The sequence below is a fragment of the Akebia trifoliata genome, chromosome 4, assembly GCF_017979445.1.
Source record: "Akebia trifoliata isolate Shusen 1 chromosome 4, ASM1797944v1, whole genome shotgun sequence".
NCBI classification, from domain to species: Eukaryota; Viridiplantae; Streptophyta; class Magnoliopsida; order Ranunculales; family Lardizabalaceae; genus Akebia; species Akebia trifoliata.
The window spans coordinates 45,474,633-45,498,619 of record NC_141378.1 but is presented as its reverse complement, the minus strand read 5'-3'; the positions used below and the strand labels follow the sequence as shown (position 1 = coordinate 45,498,619).

Here is a 23,987-nt window from a genome sequence, read left to right as displayed (position 1 = left end):
TGTCAATTGAATGGCAATTACTTGTATTATTTCTCAAGTAGACATTGAAAAATTGTCAAAATTCCATCGCAAACAAACATTCGAAGAAAAGACGAAGGACTTTTTCTTCATTCTTTTTGCATAAAGCACATCAAGAAGCAAAGCTAAAATTCCAAAAAAAATTCTAAAGGAATCCACCTGAACCAACCCAAGGAAAAACTTCTAACCAAATGCTTTTATTGGTGGGTATATTAGCTCTCCATAACCCCTCCACCGCTTCTTAAATTCTCCTCCTCTCGAATTGAATCCATTTCTCGATGATCTTTAAGGCATATCAGATTATTTAGAGGGGTGTTAGTTTGTTTTGAGGCGGTCCAGTGTCTCTCAATAAACCTAAGAAAGAGCAAAAATTTTGGGGTTGGGTCATCCCCAAATTTCCCTTTGTTGGCAGCATCTTTGGGGTTCGTCCTCAAAACATTTGGTTCATCAAGAGGATCACTTTCCTTCATCCTATCTGAGTCCCCGCTAGGAGTGAGCTACAAGAGTAAGGCAATTTGGGATCCAATCATTGAGCATAGTGTGAGAAAAATAGGATCTTGGAAGTCAATTTATTTATCAAAGGAGAGAAGGTGACGTTTATCAAAAGTACGCTGGCAAACATCCCTTTTTATTTCCTCTCCCTCTTTACTATGCCTTAAATTGTTGAATTGAAAATTGAAAGCTCTTGAGGGATTTCCTATGTAGTGATAGGGAAGGGAAAATGAAGTTTCATTTGGTAAAGTGAAGTCAAATTTGTTTAACAAAAAAGAACAGGGGCCTAGGTTTCAAAAAGGTGTGGTTGTTGAATGTGGCTCATTTGGGGAAGTGGTTGTGGAGATTTGGAGAGGAAAGTCAAGTGTCTTTGGAAGGATGTCATCAAGGAGAAGTATGGGGTTGATAGGTTCGGTTGGGGAAGTAAGACAATTATAGATGCTCATGGGTGTGGTTGTTGGAAGGGGATATTCAAGAATTGGAGTGAAATGATGAAGAGGATCATTTTTTGAGTGGGGAAGGGATTAGGATTAGATTCAGGAAGATCGATGGATTGGTGGCTCACCCCTCAAAAAACATTTTCCATACCTATATTCAATTTCTCGATAAAAAAGAGTTGCCAATATCTGATTTCTTAGTCCCTTTCGAAGTCCACTTTTCTCGGAACCTAGGGATTAGAAGAGGCTTTAATGATTGGGAGGTCCAAGAGGTGGCCAATCTTCTTGGTTGTATCTCTCAATTTCATGTTGATTGCATGAGAGAGGACGAAAGGGAGTGTAAAGCTAGGAAGGGCAAGGTCGTCTATGTGAAATCTTGTTTCAATTCTTTGGCTAATGTCTATACATCATTCTTTCCAACTCCGGCAATTTGGGGGTCCATGGTTCCTTCTAGAATTTCCTTCTTCATTTGGTTTGGAGCCCTAGGTAAAATTTTAACTTTGAATCAATTAATGGCTAGGGTTGTATTTTTGTGATCTTTTGTTTCCTTGGCAAGTTAGATAGGAAATCGGCCAATCATGTAGTTAAAATAAGAGAACAGTAAAAAGTATCTCATTACTAAGCCCTAATTAGGCTTTAAAAGAATTACATGGTCTAATAAGTGAAAAGACTAAAAAGGACAAAAAATATGTAGAACTAATAAAATAAGAGTTATTCAACACTCCCCCTCAAGTTGGTGCGTGGATGTCGGCAACGCCCAACTTGGACAAGACACCTTCAAAGGCAACTTTGTTGACACCTTTAGTAAGAATATCAGCAAGTTGTTGAGATGTAGGAACAAAGGGGGTACAAATCTGCCCAGAAACAATCTTTTCTCTAATGAAATGTCGATCAACTTCAATATGCTTCGTTTTGTCATACTGAATCGGATTTGCAGCTATGTTAATAGCTGACTTATTGTCACAATATAATGAAAAGGGAGTTGTCACTGGAATACACAATCAACTAATAAGATCTTGAGCCACAACAACTCACACACTCCAAGTGTCATAGCTCGGTATTCTGACTCAGCACTGGAGCGAGAAACCACATTTGCTTCTTACTGCGCCAAGTGACCAAGTTGCCACCAACCTTAGTACAATACCCCGAAGTAGACCGTCTATCAGTCACTGAGCCAACATAATCTGCATTGTCCATGCCTCAATGCGAAGATGACCATGATTACTGACAAGATACCTCGACCAGGACATCCCTTAAGGTATCTAAGGATACGATAGACAGCAGTAAGATGAGATGTTCGAGGTGAGTGCATAAACTGACTTACAACACTAACAGCATAAGCAATATCAGGACGAGTCATAGACAAGTAAATCAGTTTTCCCACAAGACGTTGATATTGACCAATATCCTCCAAACACTCCCCCTCAGAATCAGTCAACCTGTGATTCTACTCAATAGGAGTATCAGCAGGACGAGAACCAAGCTGACCATAGCCACTGAGTAAATCAAGAACATACTTACGTTGAGAAATAAATATACCAAATTGAGACCTCGCAACCTCAATACCCAGAAAATAACGAAGATGCCCAAGGTCCTTAATTTTAAATTGACGTCCTAAGTAAGTTTTGACCTCAGCAATGCCAACATCATCATCTCCAATAAGAACAATATCGTTTACATAAACAATCAGAGCGACAGTTTTATCCTGGGAGTGATGCAAGAAAAGAGTGATCAGCAGAACTCTGGTGGAAACCAAACTGATGCATAGCCTTAGTAAAGCGTTTAGACCATGCACGAGGAAACTGCTTCAATCCATAAAGAGAACGACGAAGACGACAGACATGGGTAGGAGAAGCAGATGTGAGAAACCCAGGAGGTTGGACCATATAGACTTCTTCTTGAAGATCACCATTGAGAAATGTATTCTTGACATCTAACTGAAAAAGAGGCCACCTGTTGATAGCGGCAACAGAAAACAGAACACGAATGGTGGTCATCTTGGCAACAGGGGAAAATGTCTCTTGATAATCAATCCCATAAGTCTGAGCATAACCCTTGGCCACTAACCGGGCCTTATAACGAGCAATAGAGCCATCTAGATTGTGTTTCAGAGTGAAAATCCAGTGACATCCCACAGCTTTCCTACTAGGTGGAAGAGGTACAAGTTCCTAAGTCTGAGTCTTTTCAAGAGCATTCAACTCATCAATCATAGCTGCTCGCCACTCAGGATGGGTAATAGCATCTGCAACAGTAGTAGGAGGAGAAATAGCGGAAACATATGCAAGAAAACTCCGATAGGAGGGTGAGAAGGCAGAATCAGATATATAATTAGCAATAGGATAAGTACAAGTGCGCTTACCCTTACGAGTGACAATAGGACGATCATCACATGCGACAGGAGGCGGAGCTAGATGCGAGGAGGCGAGTTGGTCTGGCAGTATTACTAGGACGATGCGAGTAAACCTACAGAGGAAGAGGTGATGAACTGACAGGGGATGGAGAAGGAGGAGCAGGCATGGGAAGAGGAAGAAAGATAGTAGAAGGATCATCAGGTGAATCTAGAGGAAACCACTCAGATTGAATGCCAACGGACCCATTGAAGTAAGGGGTATGCTAAAAAAGGGAAACATCTCGAGAAATGAAACGTCGTCGAGAAAGAGGGTGGTAACAACGGTATCCTTTCTAGGTAGAGGAATAACCCAAAAAGATACATTTGACTGCCTTAGTATCAAGTTTTGTACAAGTTTGATCAAGAATTTGAACGAAGCAGACACACCCAAATACACGGGGAGGAAGTGGAAACAAGGGACGATCTGGATAAAGCTGAAAGAAAGGCGTGGCAAACTGAAGAATCCGAGAGGGAGTCCGATTAATAAGGTAAATCGTAGTAAGAACTGCATCGGCCCAATAGGATTGAGGCACGTTCATGCCAATAGAGAAGGCACGGGCTAACTCTAGAATATAGCGATTTTTTCTTTCTGATCGACCATTCTGCTGAGGAGTCTTAACATTGGACATTTGATGCTCAAATATCCAAACTCTAAACAAAGTTTCAAGACTTCACTGTAAGTGTACTCAATACCATGATCAGAACGGAAGGTCTTGACGGTACGACCAAACTGAGTACGAACCATAGCAAGAAATTGCTTAAAAATCCCAAAAACTTTACTCTTGTGTTTCATAAGATAGACCCAAGTGGTACGACTGTGGTCATCGATGAACAAGACAAAATAACGAAAACCAAGAGTTGACATGACAGGAGAAGGACCCCACACATCAGAATGGATTAGGTCAAACATAGCAGGTGCAATAGTATTCATACTAATAGGATAAGAAGAACGCACATGTTTAGTTAATTGGCAAGTTTCACCAGAAAAATTAATCAAATTGCTATTATTAAATAAAGCAGGGAACATGTGTTCTAAATATCCGAAAGAAATAAGGCCTAAGCGTAAGTGCCAACGTATTACAATAGCCTTATTAGACTGACTACTACTAATCTGGGTAGCAGAATGGGTGCTAGGTAAACAAGGTATGTCCAAGAGATACAAGTCATTCACTTCATGTCCAGTGCCAATCGTCCTCTTCGACTTCAGATCCTGAAAGACACAATAAAGGGATAAAAAATTACACTGCAATTCAAATTTTTTGTAATGCTACTAACAGATATAAGATTAGTAGTGAGTTGAGGAACATGCAGTGTGTTAGTTAAGGATAAAGAAGATGTAACAGGAAAATGACCTTGACCAGCTATAGAAGTCAAATAACCATCGACTAGGCGAACCTTGCGATGACCAGAATAAACACTATAGGTTTTGAAAAAAGAGGATGTACCGGTCATGTTATCGGAGGCACCAGAATCAATGATCCATGGTGAAGAAGTGGTGGAAACACTGTGTGTAGATGCAAAAGTATCTGAGTGAGCGAAAATAGAGACCGGCCGATATGAAGTCTCCATCTGATTGAAGAATTTTCTGAACTTGTCAAGCTCAGCCTGAGATAGAGATACTGAATCCGATGAGGATGTAGTAGCTGAAGGAGGTGCTGAATCAGTAGTTGGCTGAGAAACTACATGAGCTGAAGATTGTTGAGACTGTTGACGTTGATGATTAGGACGACCATGGAGTGCATAACAACGAGCCTTCACGTGACCCAACTTCCCACAATGATCACACTTATGTCGCTGACGGGTAGACAAAGACCCACTAGGAGGCTGTGGAGAAGGTAGTCGAGTAAGCATAGCAGAGTGGTCTCCCGAAGAATGAGGTAGGACAGCTGCGCGACGACTTTCATCAGCCAAGACATAAGAATACGTAGTCTGTAGGGACAAAAAGGGATCCATACCCAATAAGTGAACTCTTGCATACTCAAACTCCTCTCGTAAACAGCTAAGAACTGAAAAACTCGATTCTTATCCAGAATCGACGAATATAATGTTTCATCAAGCGGATCCTTCCAGGCGTAGGACGAGGAATAGAAGGTCAACTCTTCCCACTGAGCACGTAGCTGTGATATATAGGTGGTAACTGAAGAATCACCTTGCGAAAGACGGGAAATCTCACGCTCTAGGTTAAAAATCCGAACGTTGTTTTGACGTTGTGAGTAAATGCTCCTTGCGGAGTCCCATATCTATTTTGCTGTCGAGGAGAACATAAACCCAGTCGCAATTTGTGGTTGCATAGATGTAACCAACCAAGAACGGATCATAGAATCATTAGCAAACCAGTGTGAGTAAGAAGGGCTGGTCTGTGTAGGTTGTTTGTCCGCTCTCGTGAGTTAACCAATCTTCCATTTTCCATCAATAAACATTTCAACTGATCGTGCCCAAAGAAGATAATTACGGCCATCTAATTTCACGGTGGTAATTTGAATTCCTGGAAAGTCGGTTGAGTAAGAGAAAAGCCACTTGATGACTCTTAACAACGACTTTGCTGTAAGTACAGGCTCCAAATAGCCCTTGTGTTGATCGTAGGCCTTAGACAAGTCTCCAAACAGAACCAAACAGCACCCTTGCTGTGAGTACAGACTCCAAAAAACAGCCTCTGTGTTGATCGTTGATCTCAAACGAGTCTTCAACAGCCTCTGTGTTGATCGTAGGTTTCAAACAAGGTCCCTGTAGTGGTCGCAGGTCCAAACAACAGCCTCTGTGCTGATCGTTGACCTCAAACGAGTCTTCAACAGCCTCTGTGCTGATCGTCGACCTCAGACGAGTCTTCAACAGCCTCTGTGCTGATCGTAGGCTTTAAACGATGGCCCTGTTGTGGTCGCAGGTTCAAACCAAGTCTCTTATAGTGATCGCAGGCCTCAAACGATGGCCCTGTTGTGGTCGCAAGTTCAAACCAGGTCTCCTATAGTGATCGCAAGCCTCAAACGATGGTCTACTGTGGTCATGGGTTTCGAACAGCAACCTTATTGTCTTCGTAGGTCCCAAACGACTCCAAACAGCAGCCCTGCTGTGATCGTGAGTTCCAAAACGATCTAGAACCTATTGTGGCAAGCCTCTAGAGCCATTAGTTGTCTTAAGAATAGCAACCCAGCTGTTGTTGTAACGTTTCAATGAGTTTTAACAACCCTATCCCATGTTGCGATTAGGGATGGAGTAAAACAACCCCGGTGGGGGTGATTATTTACACCGAACCGAGAGGTTGTGACGTAGATTTAGGAAGGGTTGAGCGATTAGGTTGTAGCAAGGAGGAAGGAGAGGAGATGGCTCTGATACTAAGTTAAAATAAGAAAACAGTAAAATGTATCCATTACTAAGCCCTAATTAGGCTTTAAAGAGAATTACATGGTCTAATAAGTGAAAAGACTAAAAAGGACAAAATATTTGTAGAACTAATAAAATAAGAGTTATTCAACACATGTTCTTATTCATTGTCCTTTTGCTAGAGAAGTTTGGGGGCATTTTTTGTCATTTTTTGGTTTTAAGTGGTGTACCCCTCCTTCAATCCTTGTTTTGTTTGAGAGTTGGTTGGTTCAAAACCTCCCTGAAAAGAGAAAAAGTTTGTGGTCTTTGATCCCATTTGCTATTTGTTGGGGCATCTAGTTGGAACGAATCATAAATGTTCGATGGTAAGGAGAATATCATGCAAGAAGTGTTGATTTCTATTTCAGGGCTTTTGTTCTTTTGGGCTAAATAGTTCATTGAGTTTAGAGGGAGTTCTTTCTAAGATGTTTTATTTAGATGGGGTATTTTCTGTGGTGATTGAGATGGTTTCTTTGGATTTGTTTGAGTTTTGTTGTTTCTTTTCTTTTCTTTTTTGTATTGTGGCCACCTCGATCACTCATTTATTCCTTTGTAATAAAATTCTTGCTTTGCCCATAAAAAAAAAATTACCCGAGGGAGATGCATCCACACAAGTCTATCAGATGTGCCTTGAGGAAGATCAATCGAGGAGAGATAACTTGTCATCTCCTACCCCAAAAGACTATTTAGAAGGGAATAATTCCAGCACCTATTTTCCAAACCTGACCAATAAATATTTTCCTATTTGCTTCAGGGAATAACTCAATAAGGGGGATGTCACTCTCCCACTCAAATTTGGAGCATTAAAGAAGAATTCTTCCCATTTTTAATAAGTTGCTTCAATAGCCGAATAATGTGTTTCATACTTCCCGCCACAACGTTCCAAATCGTTGGACCTTTTCATTAATTAGAAGTTAATCACTAGTCTCCATCAGTAATATATTTGGTTTTCAAAAAAATAAAAATAAATCAATCCATAATCCAGTACTTGAAAGAATTTTCTAGCAAGCTTTAGTCATTCTAGTCAAATGAGAGTCTTGGATCGTTTGGACGCCCAAGCTACCTTCTTCCATTGGTTTAGTGATTTTTCTCTAACTAACTAAGTATTTTTTCTTACCTTCATCATCTTCTCCCCAGAAAGAATTTTTTTTTTTTCGACAAGCACTTTTTTCAATTGTGAAGTTATTACTTTTGGAATAGGGAGAGTAGATAATAGATAAATGAGGACCGAAAACAACACATGATTAAGAAGAGTAAGCCTCCCTGCATGTAAAAACTTAGATTTCCATCCCTCAACCATCCTTGAAATCTTATTAACCAGGTCTTGGCACATCTCTGTTGTAACATGGCCTTTGAGGAGAGGAACTCCCAAATAGTTGAAAGAAAGAGATCATTTTCCAAACCCTGTAACTTCTTGAATCTTCTCTATGCAATGTACATCAACTTTCTTCGAGATAAAGAACTTACTTTTCCCAATATTAACCTTTTGACCTGCAGCTAACTCATAAGCCTCAAGAAATTCGTTTATACAGGATAAAGATTTCTTTGAAGCCTTCGAGAAGATAATAAGATAGCCAACACTAGTTGTTCTAAAAGTAGTTACAATTATAACATATATCCATTCTTAATAACGTCATTGTACTCACTTTGAATCCCATTTAACCTAAAAACCCACCATTTGACCTTCTAAGGACTTTATTATATGCTTTTTCTAATTCAATAATAATAGTATGTAGATTATCCATCTTCTCTTGAAATTTCTCCACTAATGCCTGAAAAAAAAAACCTCACTAATCCTAGGCATTTTTTCCATTTCAACGCTCATAATCTTTTGCAAAGACATTAAATTCCAATCCCACTACCTACGTTTGGAGCATATTTTTTTTTTACTCCTTTTCTTTCCCCTCTTATTGTGAACATCGACAACCACTATGCTATGTTGCGTAGTTAGACTCTCCCTAAGATAACTTAACAATCTCCATTTCGAAAGTTTTTCCCTTTTAGAGGTAAAAACTATCTGAAAATGTTTTTTTTTGTTTTGTTTGAGTTTTCATTATCTTTTCAATATATTTATTTATAAAGTCAAGAAATATTCCATGAAAAAACTTAAGAATTATATCCCCTATGTCCTTTTGTCCTTCCGCGCCCAATCATTCTCTAAAACCATGTTGCCTATGTATCCTTTCACATCCTATATTACCTTTTCTTTCACGTCGATTTAAGTCATCTCCTATAAGTATCATTTATCCTCTAGGAATTGCTCGAGACAAATTTTCCATTGTTTCCCAAAATTCTCTTTTAAGAATCATCTAATCCTACTTGGGGCGCATAAAACAAACATTGATTACCAAAATTATTCACTTGGGAAAAAATGCATTCTCTATTATTCATGCTCTTCATGAGTTTATTCAGCAGCAGATAAATTAGCTTCATCGTGTTCCTCGTTTGAATTGATTGTCTTGTATCCACCATTCTTTGATGATTTGGGGAAAAATGTATGAGGTTGCATTGAGATGTACTCACCGCAATGGTATTTTTTATTAGTAATATAGTTGGTTGAGGAGCCTAACCCCAACCCTTTAGAGCTAGTTCCCATTGATATTTGTGAGATGTATTTTATGTTCTGTGTTAATTTTGTTGATGGTGCTTCAACATATGCACATGTCTACTTTTGAAGACCAAAGTTGAGTGCCTTGAAAAACTCAAGGCATACAAAATAGAAGTGTAGAAGCACCTTAATTTGAAGAGTAGGCAATGTGAATAAGTTTGCTTAGTTCTCTAAGAATCATAAAAAAGTATCCATTTCTCAAGAAATACTTCGGAAAGAAGTTCGAAATAAAAGATCTTGGTACGTTGAAATGCTTTTTAGGAATTGAAGTTGGTAGATCAAAGAAGGAAATATTTTTCTCTAAGTGAAAGTATGTACTAGAACTTCTTTAGGAAATTGGGAAACTTGGAGCTAAACCTGTCGAGATTCCGATTAAGTAGTCATGGTCTAAATGATCAAAATGGACAAGCTCAGATCACTACTGAGGATTTTGAGTTGTTAGTAGGACGTTTAATAGATGTCACTCATCCAAATATCGCATTTGATGTCAGTGTTATTAGCTAGTGTATGTATTCACCTAAGATGACTCATCTCGAAGCTGCTTATAGGATACTTTCATATCTGAAATTGTCACCATGTAGTGGTTTATTATTCTTCAATCATGGACATTTGAGGGTAGAGGCTTCCATAGATGTAGATTGGGTTGGTTCAGCTACACATCTAAGATCTACATCGTGCTACTGTACATTTGTTGGTGGTAATCTTGTAGCCTGGACAAGTAAGAATAAGACTATGGTTGCAAGATCTAGTTATGAGGCAGAGTATCATTTTATAGGACATGGTGTATGTGAGATTATTTGGTTGAGAAAGCTATTGTCCAGACTTGGTTTGGATACACCAAGTTCGATAAGTCTCTTTATGATAATAAGGATGTTATCAGTATTCAGTATCGCACATATTCCAATTCAACATGATTACCGTGAAAATATTGATGATGATCAACATTTTATCAGAGAAAAGTTGAAGACAGACAGACCAGATCTGTTCACCATTTTTGAAGTCAGAAAACCAAGTGGCAAATATCTTTACCAAAGGAGTTTCCAAGGATTTATTATGTGAGATGTCATACAAGTTGGGCATGTCAACTATCTAAGCCCCAATTTGTAGGGGAGTGTTGGGAAAAGGGCATACTTATCATTTTCCTTGGTATGGCTTAATTGCATTTACCTTATTTATACTTAGGCAATATGGCCACTCTAGTTATATATTTACTAGAATTCGCCCGTGCCTATGGCATGGACATCCTCTTTGGGATTAAGGGGGTAAAGGTGGAAAAAAATAAAGTTAGGGAGTATTAAAAGATGAAAAACAATAGAGTGCGTTAGAAGGAGTAAAAGAGGAAATATTGTATAGTTAGAGGGGGTGGAGAGTAAAGGCAATAAAGTGGGCCAAACAAAAACTGTATGTATATATATAGTCAGGTTCAAGAGCCAATAACATAGTCAACATGTTTTGTCCTATATGGGCTAGAAGTTTCGGAATGGGCTGATATTGGTAAGGATGATCTCTATGGTGAGGAGATCATCCTCGCATAAAAATCAGCCCATTCCGAAACTTCTAGCCCCATCAAAAGTGGTTTACAAATTAAGGGTAAAAACTGTCGGTCCACAATTCAACTTGTAGACTTCTAAACATACATAGAGAGTGAATGCACACACCATTGTATGATAGTGCTCCAAGGACATGTCTTCATACAAACACAAAGCATTCGCTTGGTTTCCCAACCAGTTATGCACAAAGAGACACTATTGTGCAACTTTACTTTGTATTTTTATTTGTTATTTATTTATTTTTAGTGTTCAGTCTTATAAGTCTACGAACATGTCCATCATAGATGATGAATCATGTCAAGTTTGACTAAGAAACTGATGCACTATTAATCTCACAGCTTCTACTTGCTGTGGGCACTAAGCTGGAGCATGTAATTACTCAGTTGGCCCATGAGGTTGCTGAAAAACATATAGCCATAGAAGGGGATTTGGTAGTACAGCCTTCAGATGATCACTTCTGGTTCCATCGCCCCCGAATTATCCTCTACTTGATTCATTTCATCCTCTTCCAAAATGCTTTCGAGATTGCATTTTTCTTCTGGATATTGGTAAGTAGTGAATATTTCAATCAAGGACGGTTATTTATTTTCAATTTGGTTGCAGTAGCTTTCAAAATCTGATGCCTCATTCATTCAAATGTAGTTTCAATATGGCTTCGACTCCTGCATCATGGGAAAAGTTGGTTATATTATTCCAAGACTCGTAATTGGGTAGAAAATCTCTACTTCCCCCGCTATATATATATACTTTTAGTCTGTAAACATAACAATTCACAGTCTGACATGATGTTTTTTTTTTTTTCTTTTTTCTTCTTAAGAGTGTTCATTCAGGTACTCTGCAGTTATAGCACCCTACCACTGTATGCCATTGTCGCACAGGTGAGTTGCATTTTCACCTAAAACTTATCCGTTGGAAGTTTTGAATAAGGTTGATGACAGGAATTTTCTTGATTTTTTATTTATGAAGATGGGAAGTTCATTCAAAAGTGCTATATTTGAAGAGCATGTACAAGAGGGCCTAGTTGGCTGGGCTCAGAAAGCAAGGAAGAACGGACTCCAAGGGGTTAATAATGACCCATCCCAAGTGCAAGTGGGTTTGAAAGATGGCCCTAGTCCAAGTCCTAGCGTGGGGGCTATTCAGTTGGGGAAGGTGGGACAGAAAGAATCTGTAGTGTTTAGAAAAAAAAAAAAAAAAGATGTTGACTAAGTCAACTAAGGTTGACTCAAGTCAAGTCAACTATGATTGACTCAAGTCAAGTCAAGTCAATTATTGTTGACTAGTCAAATAACTTTGACTAAGTCAAATTAACTAAGATATTTGTAAGAAATTCTAAAAGAATTAGAATTTTGTAATATCTAGATATTTAAAATATCTAGATATTTTTAAAAAAAATATCAAATAGAGATATTAGCTGATTTTTTTAATTGTTGTTTCATTTTCTTTACACAAAGAAAGAAGAGAAAAGTAAGAAGAAAAGAAGGAAGAGAAAGAAAGAAAGAAGAGAAAGAAAAGAAGGAAAGGAAAAGAAATAAGGTAGGCCCTTACAACTATTTATAATGGTTTTAGTAAAATATATGTATGTATATATATATGTATATTGCTGATTTTATAATTATAAAAAAATTGAATTTGTTTTGTTTTTTTTTTTTAAACAATTTTGATTTAGAAATTTTAAAGTTAAAATTGTTTTGTAAATTTTTAACAACATGCATATTATTTATACATATTTATATTATTTTTTTATGATTTTAAAGCATGCTAGTATTTGGTATTTTGTTTAAAAGAATTCTTACATGTTTGTAATTGATTTATACATGTTTATACGTAATTATATATACTAAAAACAAAATACAGCAACTATGAAAGTTGCTATTTTTGTATTAAATTGACACCATGATTGTTGGATAGAATATAAAAAAAAATGGTTGCTTTATACGTACGTTATACGTGTTTATACGTACGTTATACGTATTTATACGTATTAAATATAAAATACAGCAACTATAAAAGTTGCTGTTTTTATATAATATATTACTATGTTTACTTTAGTTTCATGCTAAAAAAATATTTGTTAATTTATACGTATTTTATAAGTACTTAATACGTATTTTATACGTATTTTGTACTTGTCAAAAAGAAAATACAGCAACTATATAAGTTGCTGTTTTTTTTTACACAATACATATTTTGTTCACATTGTTATAAACATACATGATTTTTGAATAAGTTAAACTGGTGGACAGTTTACTTTAATCATTTTAGTGATGGATTTCCAAGAAATGTTTCTAATTAAAAGTTGGGTAGAAAAGTAATTTATTAAAATGAATATGAGAACGAGTTCTCAATTGAATGTCGTGCTTTTAAAATATCCAGTTAGTGAGATGCTTCGGCGTATGCCGTATAAGACACGAAAAGGAGAGAAAATATGAAGTGATGCTTCAGTCATAGACTGTGTAAGACACGAATGAGTGAAATGCTTCGACTAAGGGTCGTGTAAGACACGAAAGAAAGAAAAAGAAAAGAGAGATAAGACTGTACATTTAAGAGTGGACTGGGTATTTAAAACACGTGTATGTTTTATTTTTCATTACATTTTGAAAAGAAAATAAATACTTATATGTAGTATTTTAGTGATTTATTAAAGAGATTGTGAAAACCTATAAAGAATAACATGTTGTGATATTTCCGGAATGACGTGTTATTCTAGGATAACAGTTGCGTTGTTTGAGTTCTTATGTATTATGGGATGCATAAGAACACAACATCACAACAGGAATCCGGGAGTTTCTTTTCTATCTTTAATAGAGAACAAGATGTAGATAGTTGTATAATTGATAGAGAATATCGAGGATCACATGCACGCCAGATTGGCATAGATGAAGATGGCTAGTTAATGATCATTAATAGTCTAGAGTAGTCAAGAAAGAATGACCTACTTGATTTGGCCCGTTTCTTAAGGCCTTGGTCAACGGCCAACCTGAGCCGGAAAACAGTTACCCAAATTGTGGCAGAGGCTGGCCATAGAATCAGGAACTAACGGTGGGGTTCCACACTGGTGAAGTATTGGAATAATCGTATTTTGACTGAGATGTTCACATCAGTCGTGACCCTCAACTCTCTATTATAGTACTCTATTATTTGATGTTATATTATGAACAATTGTTTTCTTCAGATTTTTAAGTGTTTTAATTTCCTACTAAGTTTTATGACATCGGAGTTCAATTATTTTTAATTGTGTTGAATATCAAATATGCATGATTTATGAATTCTTAGAATGTTTAAACTGCATATAGGATGCTGTTATTTAGAATTGTAAGATTCCCCTATTGGGTAACTCCCCTGTTACTCACCCCTACGACATCAAATTTCAGGCGCACCTGGTTTAGGTGATCCTTCCGAGGAGGCTCAGTGCCAGGGCCTTATAGATGATCAGTCCAAGCTTCCAGGAGTGGAGCATGGGTATTACTAGTTATAAGTCTTAAACTAGAGTTAGGTTTAAGTCTTTAGCTATCGTTTTTGGTTATGTAATTATGAACACTATAGTATGTCATTACTGTTTTATGTATATATGTCAAGTGTTTTTGATGTTTGAGGATACGTGTCTGTTCTGTTGAGAAATGATCAGGTATGACATATAGTTATATTATTTGCCGTTTACGTTTATGAATTGATTATCATGATACGGGTTTTATATCATGCCTCGGGATTCAACTTGGGAATCATGAGGATTCGGGTTGAGTTTTTGGGGCGTGACAACGTGGTATCAGAGCTCACTATTAGTTCCATATCGGGATTACGAGCTCTTCCGTGTCTAGAGTCCATAGAGCCTAGTAAGGATAAAATAGAACTCTAGGTTCGTTCTGTTAGTAATGAAAATGGTATTCATTACTAAATCTCTGCTTAAGATACCGATTAAGTCTTCCATAAGAATGACCTTAGCCTTATGATAATAAATGCATTGTTGTTGATTAACAGAAACGAGATGAGCGGACAAGACAGAGGCAGAGGTCGAAGGAGAGGCCGAAGTTCAGTGGAGGCGGGACATGCATCGGATCAGACCCCCGATCCGATAGCACAGCTAATGTCATTTACGAGACAGATGGCTGAGTCGCAGAGTAAGTTTAGAGAGGAGATGCTAGAGTCACAGGCTAGACTAGCCGTAGAAATGGCTGAATTGAGGGAGCGTCAGGCTTCATCACAAGAGGCCGACCCTATTCCAACCCCAGAGCCACCTCAGGGGCCACGGCCACAGGTTGTACCGTTGAGGGCCGCAAGAACTCCCCCATCCCATGCACAGACAGATCCGGGGATGTGGCTACAGAACTTCCAGCGACTACGTCCACCAAGGTTTGGAGGTTCTTCCGACCCAGCTGTGGTCGAGGAGTGGGTTTTGAGGACCAGAGAGATTTTGATTACCATGCAGTGTCCGAGAGACCAGTGGGTACCGGTGGCTGCATTCCAGTTTGACGGGGATGCCAGCCATTGGTGGCGTTCCGAGAGGAATGTTTTGGGGGATGGACCTTTGGAGTGGGCCGACTTTGAGAGGATGTTCCTAGACCGATTCATATCCGAGACGGCCCGAGAGATCAAGCAACAGGAATTTTCAGGAATGGTGCAAGGCAATCTAACTGTTACAGATTACGAGCTGAGGTTCACTAGATTGTCACGATATGCACTCGAGCTCATTCCAACCGATCTACAAAAGGCCCGTAGATTTTTCAGAGGACTGCGACCCTACCTAAGGGCCAAGATGTCAGTGATTGAGACCACCAACTATAGAGACACGGTGAGTCGAGCTCAGAGGGTTGAGCGGGAGGATATGGAGTTGCAGACTTCGAGGAGACTGACTAGTAGACCCCAGGCTTCTTTTCCTCCTAGGGCTGATCCGGCCAAGAGGCCGATGTATTCGAGACCAAGTGCCTCTGTACCCACGTATTCACAGTACCAAACTCCTACACCATCGAGTTATGGACTAGTTGGGGTTCCAGTGAGGCCAACAGGGCCAAGGGGACTAACCAGACAGATTCCGAGATCACCCGCCTCACAAAGACTCATACAGGCAGGACCACTGACATGCTATGGATGCGGTGAAGCGGGACACATGAAGAGGAATTGCCCAAGGTTGGGACAATCAGCAGGGGGATCAGCATCTGCTTCCCAGAGGCCACAAGGTCGAGTTTATGCTTTGACCCATGAGGAATATCAGCCATCTCATGAAGTTATGGAAGGTAACCTGATTTTATCTAATATGCAAGTGCATGTATTAATTGATACAGGTTCTTCCAATTCATTTATTTCTACTAGACTTGCTAGTATGTTAGAACTAGATGTCGAAAACACAGGAAAATTTTTATCTCTTTCAACACCTTTAGGAGACAATACAATTCCTAAGTCTATATGTAAGAACTGTGTAATACGGTTAGTTGATCAAGAATTATCAACTGACTTGATACTTCTAGAACTCAATGATTTTGATGTAATACTAGGTATGGACTGGTTAGTTAGAAACCATGCCCACGTCGACTGTTATTCTAGAATAGTCACGTTCAAAATACCTGGTAGGCCAATACTGAAATTTATGGGTTTCAAGAACCGGGTTGAAAAATATTTGAAGAGTAAGCTAAACAATTTAACAACGGAGGAGAAAGCAGTACCAGAGTTGGCAGAGATACCGGTGGTTAGAGATTTCAAAAGTTTATTTCCAGAAGAATTGCCGGGTTTGCCACCAATTAGAGCAATAGAATTCTCTATTGATCTTATTCCAGGTACAGCTCCGATATCGATCACTCCGTATCGGATGGCACCAGCAGAAACAAGAGAACTGAAATCTCAGATTGATGAGTTGACGCACCTAGGATTCATTAGACCGAGCTTTTCACCTTGGGGAGCTCCGGTTTTATTCGTGAAGAAGAAAGATGGATCCTTCCGTTTGTGTATCGATTATCGGCGATTAAATCAAGTCACCATCAAGAACAAATACCCTCTTCCACGCATAGAGGACTTGTTCGATCAGCTTCAAGGTGCTCAGTATTTCTCCAAGATCGATCTTAGATCTGGGTACCATCAGTTGAAGATTAAAGAAGATGATATTCCAAAGACTGCTTTTAGGACCAGGCTAGGGCACTACGAGTACCTAGTAATGCCATTTGGTCTTACTAATGCACCAGCCGCGTTCATGGACTTGATGAATCGAGTCTTTTGGGAATATCTAGATAAGTTTGTGATTGTGTTCATCGATGATATTCTTATCTATTCAAAATCAGAGAAGGAGCATGAGGAGCATCTGAAGATCACCTTACAAACATTGCAAGACCACCAATTGTATGCAAAGTTTAGTAAGTGTGAATTCTGGTTGAAAGAAGTTAAATTCCTCGGTCATGTCGTGTCAAGTAAAGGAGTTTCAGTAGACCCATCGAAAATTGAAGCAGTGACTAGTTGGAAACAGCCCACATCAGTTGCAGAGATCAGAAGCTTCTTAGGACTGGCAGGGTATTACCGAAGGTTTGTCGAGGGATTCTCTATGATTGCATCACCCTTGACCCGGTTAACCCAGAAGAATGTCAAATACGAGTGGGATGATAGATGTGAAGCAGCGTTTCAAGAGTTGAAAACTCGTTTGACTACTGCGCCAGTATTGATAGCACCAGTTCCAGGAGAAAGCTTAGTGATATATACAGATGCTTCAGGCATAGGTTTGGGTTGTGTTTTAATGCAGAATGGAAAGGTAATCGCTTATGCTTCCAGAAAGTTGAAAACACACGAGAAGAATTATCCAGCTCACGATCTTGAGTTGGCATCCATTGTTTTCTCCCTGAAAATATGGAGACATTACTTATATGGTGAGAAGTTTGAGCTCTTTTCTGATCATAAGAGCCTCAAATACATATTCTCCCAAAAAGAGCTGAACATGCGGCAAAGACGTTGGATGGAGTATCTAAAAGACTACGATTTTACGCTACATTACCACCCTGGTAAAGCGAACGTAGTAGCTGATGCACTAAGCCGTAGAAAAGAAAGTGTTCTCGCTCAAATGATGTTGAGTGAATGGCACATGTTGGAGTCAGTTATAGAGTTCGTGTTTGATAGCCCGAAGAATGAAGATAGGCAACACAGTTATCTGGCACCATTGAGACTTCATAATACATTAACACAGAGAATTGTCGAGTCTCAGAATTTGGATGCAGATGTTGTGGAGCATTGTTTGAAAGCAGGGGATTCAGAGAATCACGAGTGGAACATTCATGCAGATGGCAGTATCAGGTTCCAAAACAGATTGTGGATACCGACAGATGAACAGTTAAGGAAAGACATATTAGGTGAAGCACATCGATCCCGTTATTCAATTCACCCAGGAGGTACAAAGATGTACAGAGACTTACGAAAACACTTCTGGTGGCCTGGGATGAAGAAACATATCGCTCAGTATGTGAATCGTTGTATGACTTGTCAGCAAGTCAAAGCTGAACATCAAAGACCAGCAGGCCTTCTTCAACCACTTCCTGTAGCTGAATGGAAATGGGAACATGTAACCATGGACTTTGTAACCGGGTTACCTAAGGCTAGTGACGGTCTAGATGCGATCTGGGTGATAGTCGACAGATTGACAAAATCAGCTCATTTCTTACCGATCAAGATGACGCATACAGTTGATAGGTTGAGTAGATTATATATAGCAGAAATTGTAAGGCTACACGGAATACCAGTGTCAATAGTTTCAGATCGAGATCCCCGATTCACTTCACAGTTCTGGAAGAGTTTACAATCAGCTTTAGGTACTCAGTTGAAATTTAGTACTGCATTCCATCCGCAGACTGATGGACAATCAGAGAGGGTAATCCAGATTTTGGAAGATATGCTTCGAGCATGTGTACTAGACTTTGGAGGTCAATGGAAGACTCATCTACCCTTAGTTGAGTTTTCATACAACAATAGCTTCCAGTCCAGTATAGGTATGGCTCCATTTGAAGCACTTTATGGCAGACCATGTCGATCGCCTATATGTTGGACAGAAGTTGGGGATACAATTCTCATGGGACCAGAATTGGTTGAGGAGACTACAGAGAAGATCAGAATGGTTCAGGAAAGGATAAAGGCAGCTCAGAGCAGACAGAAGAACTATGCTGATAAACGGCGGAGACCTTTGGAGTTTGAGGTTGGAGATATGGTATTTTTGAAGATCTCGCCGAAGAGAGGGATATCCAGGTTTGGTTTGAAGGGTAAGCTGAAACCCCGATATGTAGGACCGTTCGAGATTACAGAACGAGTTGGCCAAGTTGCTTACAGGCTAGTCTTACCTTCTCAACTAGCTCAAATTCATAATGTGTTCCATGTATCGATGCTAAGAAAGTATGAACCAGATCCTTCGCATATCTTAGATTGGCAATCTTTACAATTAGAAGAAGATGTATCTTATGAAGAAGGGCCAGTGCAGATCATTGGTAGGAAAGAGAAAATGTTGCGATCACGTGTTATTCCCTTAGTAAAGGTACTTTGGAGACATCATAATGTGGAAGAATCAACGTGGGAAAAGGAATCGGATATACAGACTCGATATCCGGAATTATTCATCGAATAAGGTACATTCTTAATTTCGAGGACGAAATTTTCTTTTTAGGAGGGGAGGTTGTAGTGTTTAGAAAAAAAAAAAAAAAAATGTTGACTAAGTCAACTAAGGTTGACTCAAGTCAAGTCAACTATGATTGACTCAAGTCAAGTCAAGTCAATTATTGTTGACTAGTCAAACAACTTTGACTAAGTCAAATTAACTAAGATATTTGTAAGAAATTCTAAAAGAATTAGAATTTTGTAATATCTAGATATTTAAAATATCTAGATATTTTTAAAAAAAATATCAAATAGAGATATTAGCTGATTTTTTAATTGTTGTTTCATTTTCTTTACACAAAGAAAGAAGAGAAAAGTAAGAAGAAAAGAAGGAAGAGAAAGAAAGAAAGAAGAGAAAGAAAAGAAGGAAAGGAAAAGAAATAAGGTAGGCCCTTACAACTATTTATAATGGTTTTAGTAAAATATATGTATGTATATATATATGTATATTGCTGATTTTATAGTTATAAAAAATTGAATTTGTTTTGTTTTTTTTTAAATAATTTTGATTTAGAAATTTTAAAGTTAAAATTGTTTTGTAAATTTTTAACAACATGCATATTATTTATACATATTTATATTATTGTTTTTATGATTTTAAAGCATGCTAGTATTTGGTATTTTGTTTAAAAAGAATTCTTACATGTTTGTAATTGATTTATACATGTTTATACGTAATTATATATACTAAAAACAAAATACAGCAACTATGAAAGTTGCTATTTTTGTATTAAATTGACACCATGATTGTTGGATAGAATATAAAAAAAAATGGTTGCTTTATACGTACGTTATACGTGTTTATACGTACGTTATACGTATTTATACGTATTAAATATAAAATACAGCAACTATAAAAGTTGCTGTTTTTATATAATATATTACTATGTTTACTTTAGTTTCATGCTAAAAAAATATTTGTTAATTTATACGTATTTTATAAGTACTTAATACGTATTTTATACGTATTTTGTACTTGTCAAAAAGAAAATACAGCAACTATATAAGTTGCTGTTTTTTTTTACACAATACATATTTTGTTCACATTGTTATAAACATACATGATTTTTGAATAAGTTAAACTGGTGGACAGTTTACTTTAATCATTTTAGTGATGGATTTCCAAGAAATGTTTCTAATTAAAAGTTGGGTAGAAAAGTAATTTATTAAAATGAATATGAGAACGAGTTCTCAATTGAATGTCGTGCTTTTAAAATATCCAGTTAGTGAGATGCTTCGGCGTATGCCGTATAAGACACGAAAAGGAGAGAAAATATGAAGTGATGCTTCAGTCATAGACTGTGTAAGACACGAATGAGTGAAATGCTTCGACTAAGGGTCGTGTAAGACACGAAAGAAAGAAAAAGAAAAGAGAGATAAGACTGTACATTTAAGAGTGGACTGGATATTTAAAACACGTGTATGTTTTATTTTTCATTACATTTTGAAAAGAAAATAAATACTTATATGTAGTATTTTAGTGATTTATTAAAGAGATTGTGAAAACCTATAAAGAATAACATGTTGTGATATTTCCGGAATGACGTGTTATTCTAGGATAACAGTTGCGTTGTTTGAGTTCTTATGTATTATGGGATGCATAAGAACACAACATCACAACAGGAATCCGGGAGTTTCTTTTCTATCTTTAATAGAGAACAAGATGTAGATAGTTGTATAATTGATAGAGAATATCGAGGATCACATGCACGCCAGATTGGCATAGATGAAGATGGCTAGTTAATGATCATTAATAGTCTAGAGTAGTCAAGAAAGAATGACCTACTTGATTTGGCCCGTTTCTTAAGGCCTTGGTCAACGGCCAACCTGAGCCGGAAAACAGTTACCCAAATTGTGGCAGAGGCTGGCCATAGAATCAGGAACTAACGGTGGGGTTCCACACTGGTGAAGTATTGGAATAATCGTATTTTGACTGAGATGTTCACATCAGTCGTGACCCTCAACTCTCTATTATAGTACTCTATTATTTGATGTTATATTATGAACAATTGTTTTCTTCAGATTTTTAAGTGTTTTAATTTCCTACTAAGTTTTATGACATCGGAGTTCAATTATTTTTAATTGTGTTGAATATCAAATATGCATGATTTATGAATTCTTAGAATGTTTAAACTGCATATAGGATGCTGTTATTTAGAATTGTAAGATTCCCCTATTGGGTAACTCCCCTGTTACTCACCCCTACGACATCAAATTTCAGGCGCACCTGGTTTAGGTGATCCTTCCGAGGAGGCTCAGTGCCAGGGCCTTATAGATGATCAGTCCAAGCTTCCAGGAGTGGAGCATGGGTATTACTAGTTATAAGTCTTAAACTAGAGTTAGGTTTAAGTCTTTAGCTATCGTTTTTGGTTATGTAATTATGAACACTATAGTATGTCATTACTGTTTTATGTATATATGTCAAGTGTTTTTGATGTTTGAGGATACGTGTCTGTTCTGTTGAGAAATGATCAGGTATGACATATAGTTATATTATTTGCCGTTTACGTTTATGAATTGATTATCATGATACGGGTTTTATATCATGCCTCGGGATTCAACTTGGGAATCATGAGGATTCGGGTTGAGTTTTTGGGGCGTGGCAGAATCTCTTTCTGCAAAGGAAGAAGGGAATGCTATTCAACCTAGCTAGATCATGAGTCATGATCTCTCTCTCTCTCACTCACTCACTCACTTGTTAATCATATATATTAAGTGTATTGGAGTGTGTACTTTCTTGTTCCTTGCCCTTACTCTTTTTTTTTAGCCACATTACAGAGCAGGTGATGATGGTTGTTCAGGGCAAAGTTTTTTTTAAAACTAATCTTAAAATATGTATGGTTCTGTAACATGATATATGGGAAATGAATTAATCTTGGGTCTGTCTTGCTGATGAGTTGTTGGGTCACACTTTGTTTGCTGCTTGATAATTCATTTTAAGCAGCACATCTATCCAATCCATGACTAAAGCACCAAAAATACTATATTAAAAGAAAGATTTAGTGTTTTTCACTTGTGGGTGAGTAAAATTTGAGGATATCTCTCTGTTTATATAAAATTTGGTGACATCATCCTCACCAAAAATCAGCCCATGCCAAAATTTCTCACCCATGTTTTGAAAAATGTTTTGCCAAAATGTTTGGTGCTGAACATTTCCCTATATATACATATATATGGGAAATGTTCAACACCCTAAGTTTTACCACACACTTTAACAAACGTTTTTTGTCTTACATGGGTTAGAAGTTTTGGAATGGGCTGATTTTTGGTGAGGATGATCTCTATGATTAGAAGATCATCCTCCCCAAAAATCAGCCAATTCCGAAATGTTTAGCCCCATGTTTACAAGTTGAAAAATCGTGGACCGTCCATTTTTTGTAAATCATTTTTGATGGGGTTAGAAGTTTTGGAATGAACTGATTTTTGGTGAGGATGATCTCCTCACCATAGAGATCATCCTCACCAAAAATCAGCCCATTCCGAAACTTCTAACCCATGTAGGACAAAACGCGTTTGCTAAAGTGTGTGGTAAAACTTAGGGTGCCGAACGGGACCCTATATATATATATATATATATATATAGGGAAATGTTCAGCACCAAACATTTTGGCAAAACATTTTTCAAAACATGGGTTAGATATAGGGAAATGTTCAGCACCAAACATTTTGGCAAAACATTTTTCAAAACATGGGTTAGAGGTTTTGGAATGGGCTGATTTTTGGTGAGGATGATCTCTAAGGTGAGGAGATCATCCTCACCAAAAATCAGCCCATTCCAAAACTTCTAACCCATATTTACAAGTTGAAAAATTATGGACCGTCCATTTTTTGTAAACCATTTTTGATGGGGTTAGAAGTTTTGGAATGGGCTGATTTTTGGTGATGATGATCTCCTCACCGTAGAGATCATCCTTATCAAAAATCAGCCTATTCCAAAACCTCTAACCCATGTTTTGCCAAAATGTTTGTTGCTGAACATTTCCCATATATATATATTATCTACAAAAGTCAATGAAGAAACTAAAGAAGTGCATTTATGGTCATCAGATTATAAGTGACCATCACATTTTTCTCCTATGGAGGTCACTGATTTCCATCTTCATCGCCTTTCAATGATAAGAATAACCATGATTCAGAGCTTTCAAATCGAATAAAAATGAGAGAATAAGAGTGTGTCGTACAATTAAACCATAAAGTACATATGATTGTTTTATCTGCATGTATTCTTGTAGTTGCTTATCCCTAATGCATGTTATCATGGTCTCTTTCGACACCAGCCACATTGAGGGCTTCTGAGCATGCGGGGAGATCAAAGCTTACTCTTAGTTAGACCTCGTGCGAGGCTCTGTAAGGGTTATTTTCTTATTTTGTGTCTTATGCAAATGCAATAATTTCAGAGAGCCACTATTGGCACCCCAACTTTTACTTATTACACTCCAATTAAAAATTGGTCCCGTTCAGCACCAAACATTTTGGCCAACATTTTAGCCAACCATTTTTGTCCTACATGGGTTAGAAGTTTTGGAATTGAC

General features: G+C 37.8%; 1 protein-coding gene across 2 annotated transcripts in view; it reads left to right on the top strand.

Annotated features, from left to right (window-relative positions):
• LOC147405274 (MLO-like protein 1) overlaps positions 1–22,348 on the top strand; it is a 29,755-nt gene extending 7,407 nt beyond the window's left edge. Inside the window, exons 11-15 of one of the 2 annotated variants that reach the window (XM_086441518.1) lie at positions 11,190–11,399; positions 11,494–11,561; positions 11,669–11,729; positions 11,818–12,018; positions 22,067–22,348. In XM_086441518.1, the coding sequence (XP_086297644.1) occupies positions 11,190–11,399; positions 11,494–11,561; positions 11,669–11,729; positions 11,818–12,018; positions 22,067–22,108 (582 nt within the window). In that variant the 3' untranslated portion in view covers positions 22,109–22,348. Of the gene's footprint in view, positions 1–11,189; positions 11,400–11,493; positions 11,566–11,668; positions 11,730–11,817; positions 12,019–22,066 lie in introns of those variants that run through there. The other variant, XM_086441519.1, reaches the window with a different exon arrangement.
• Positions 22,349–23,987: the final 1,639 nt, after the last annotated feature.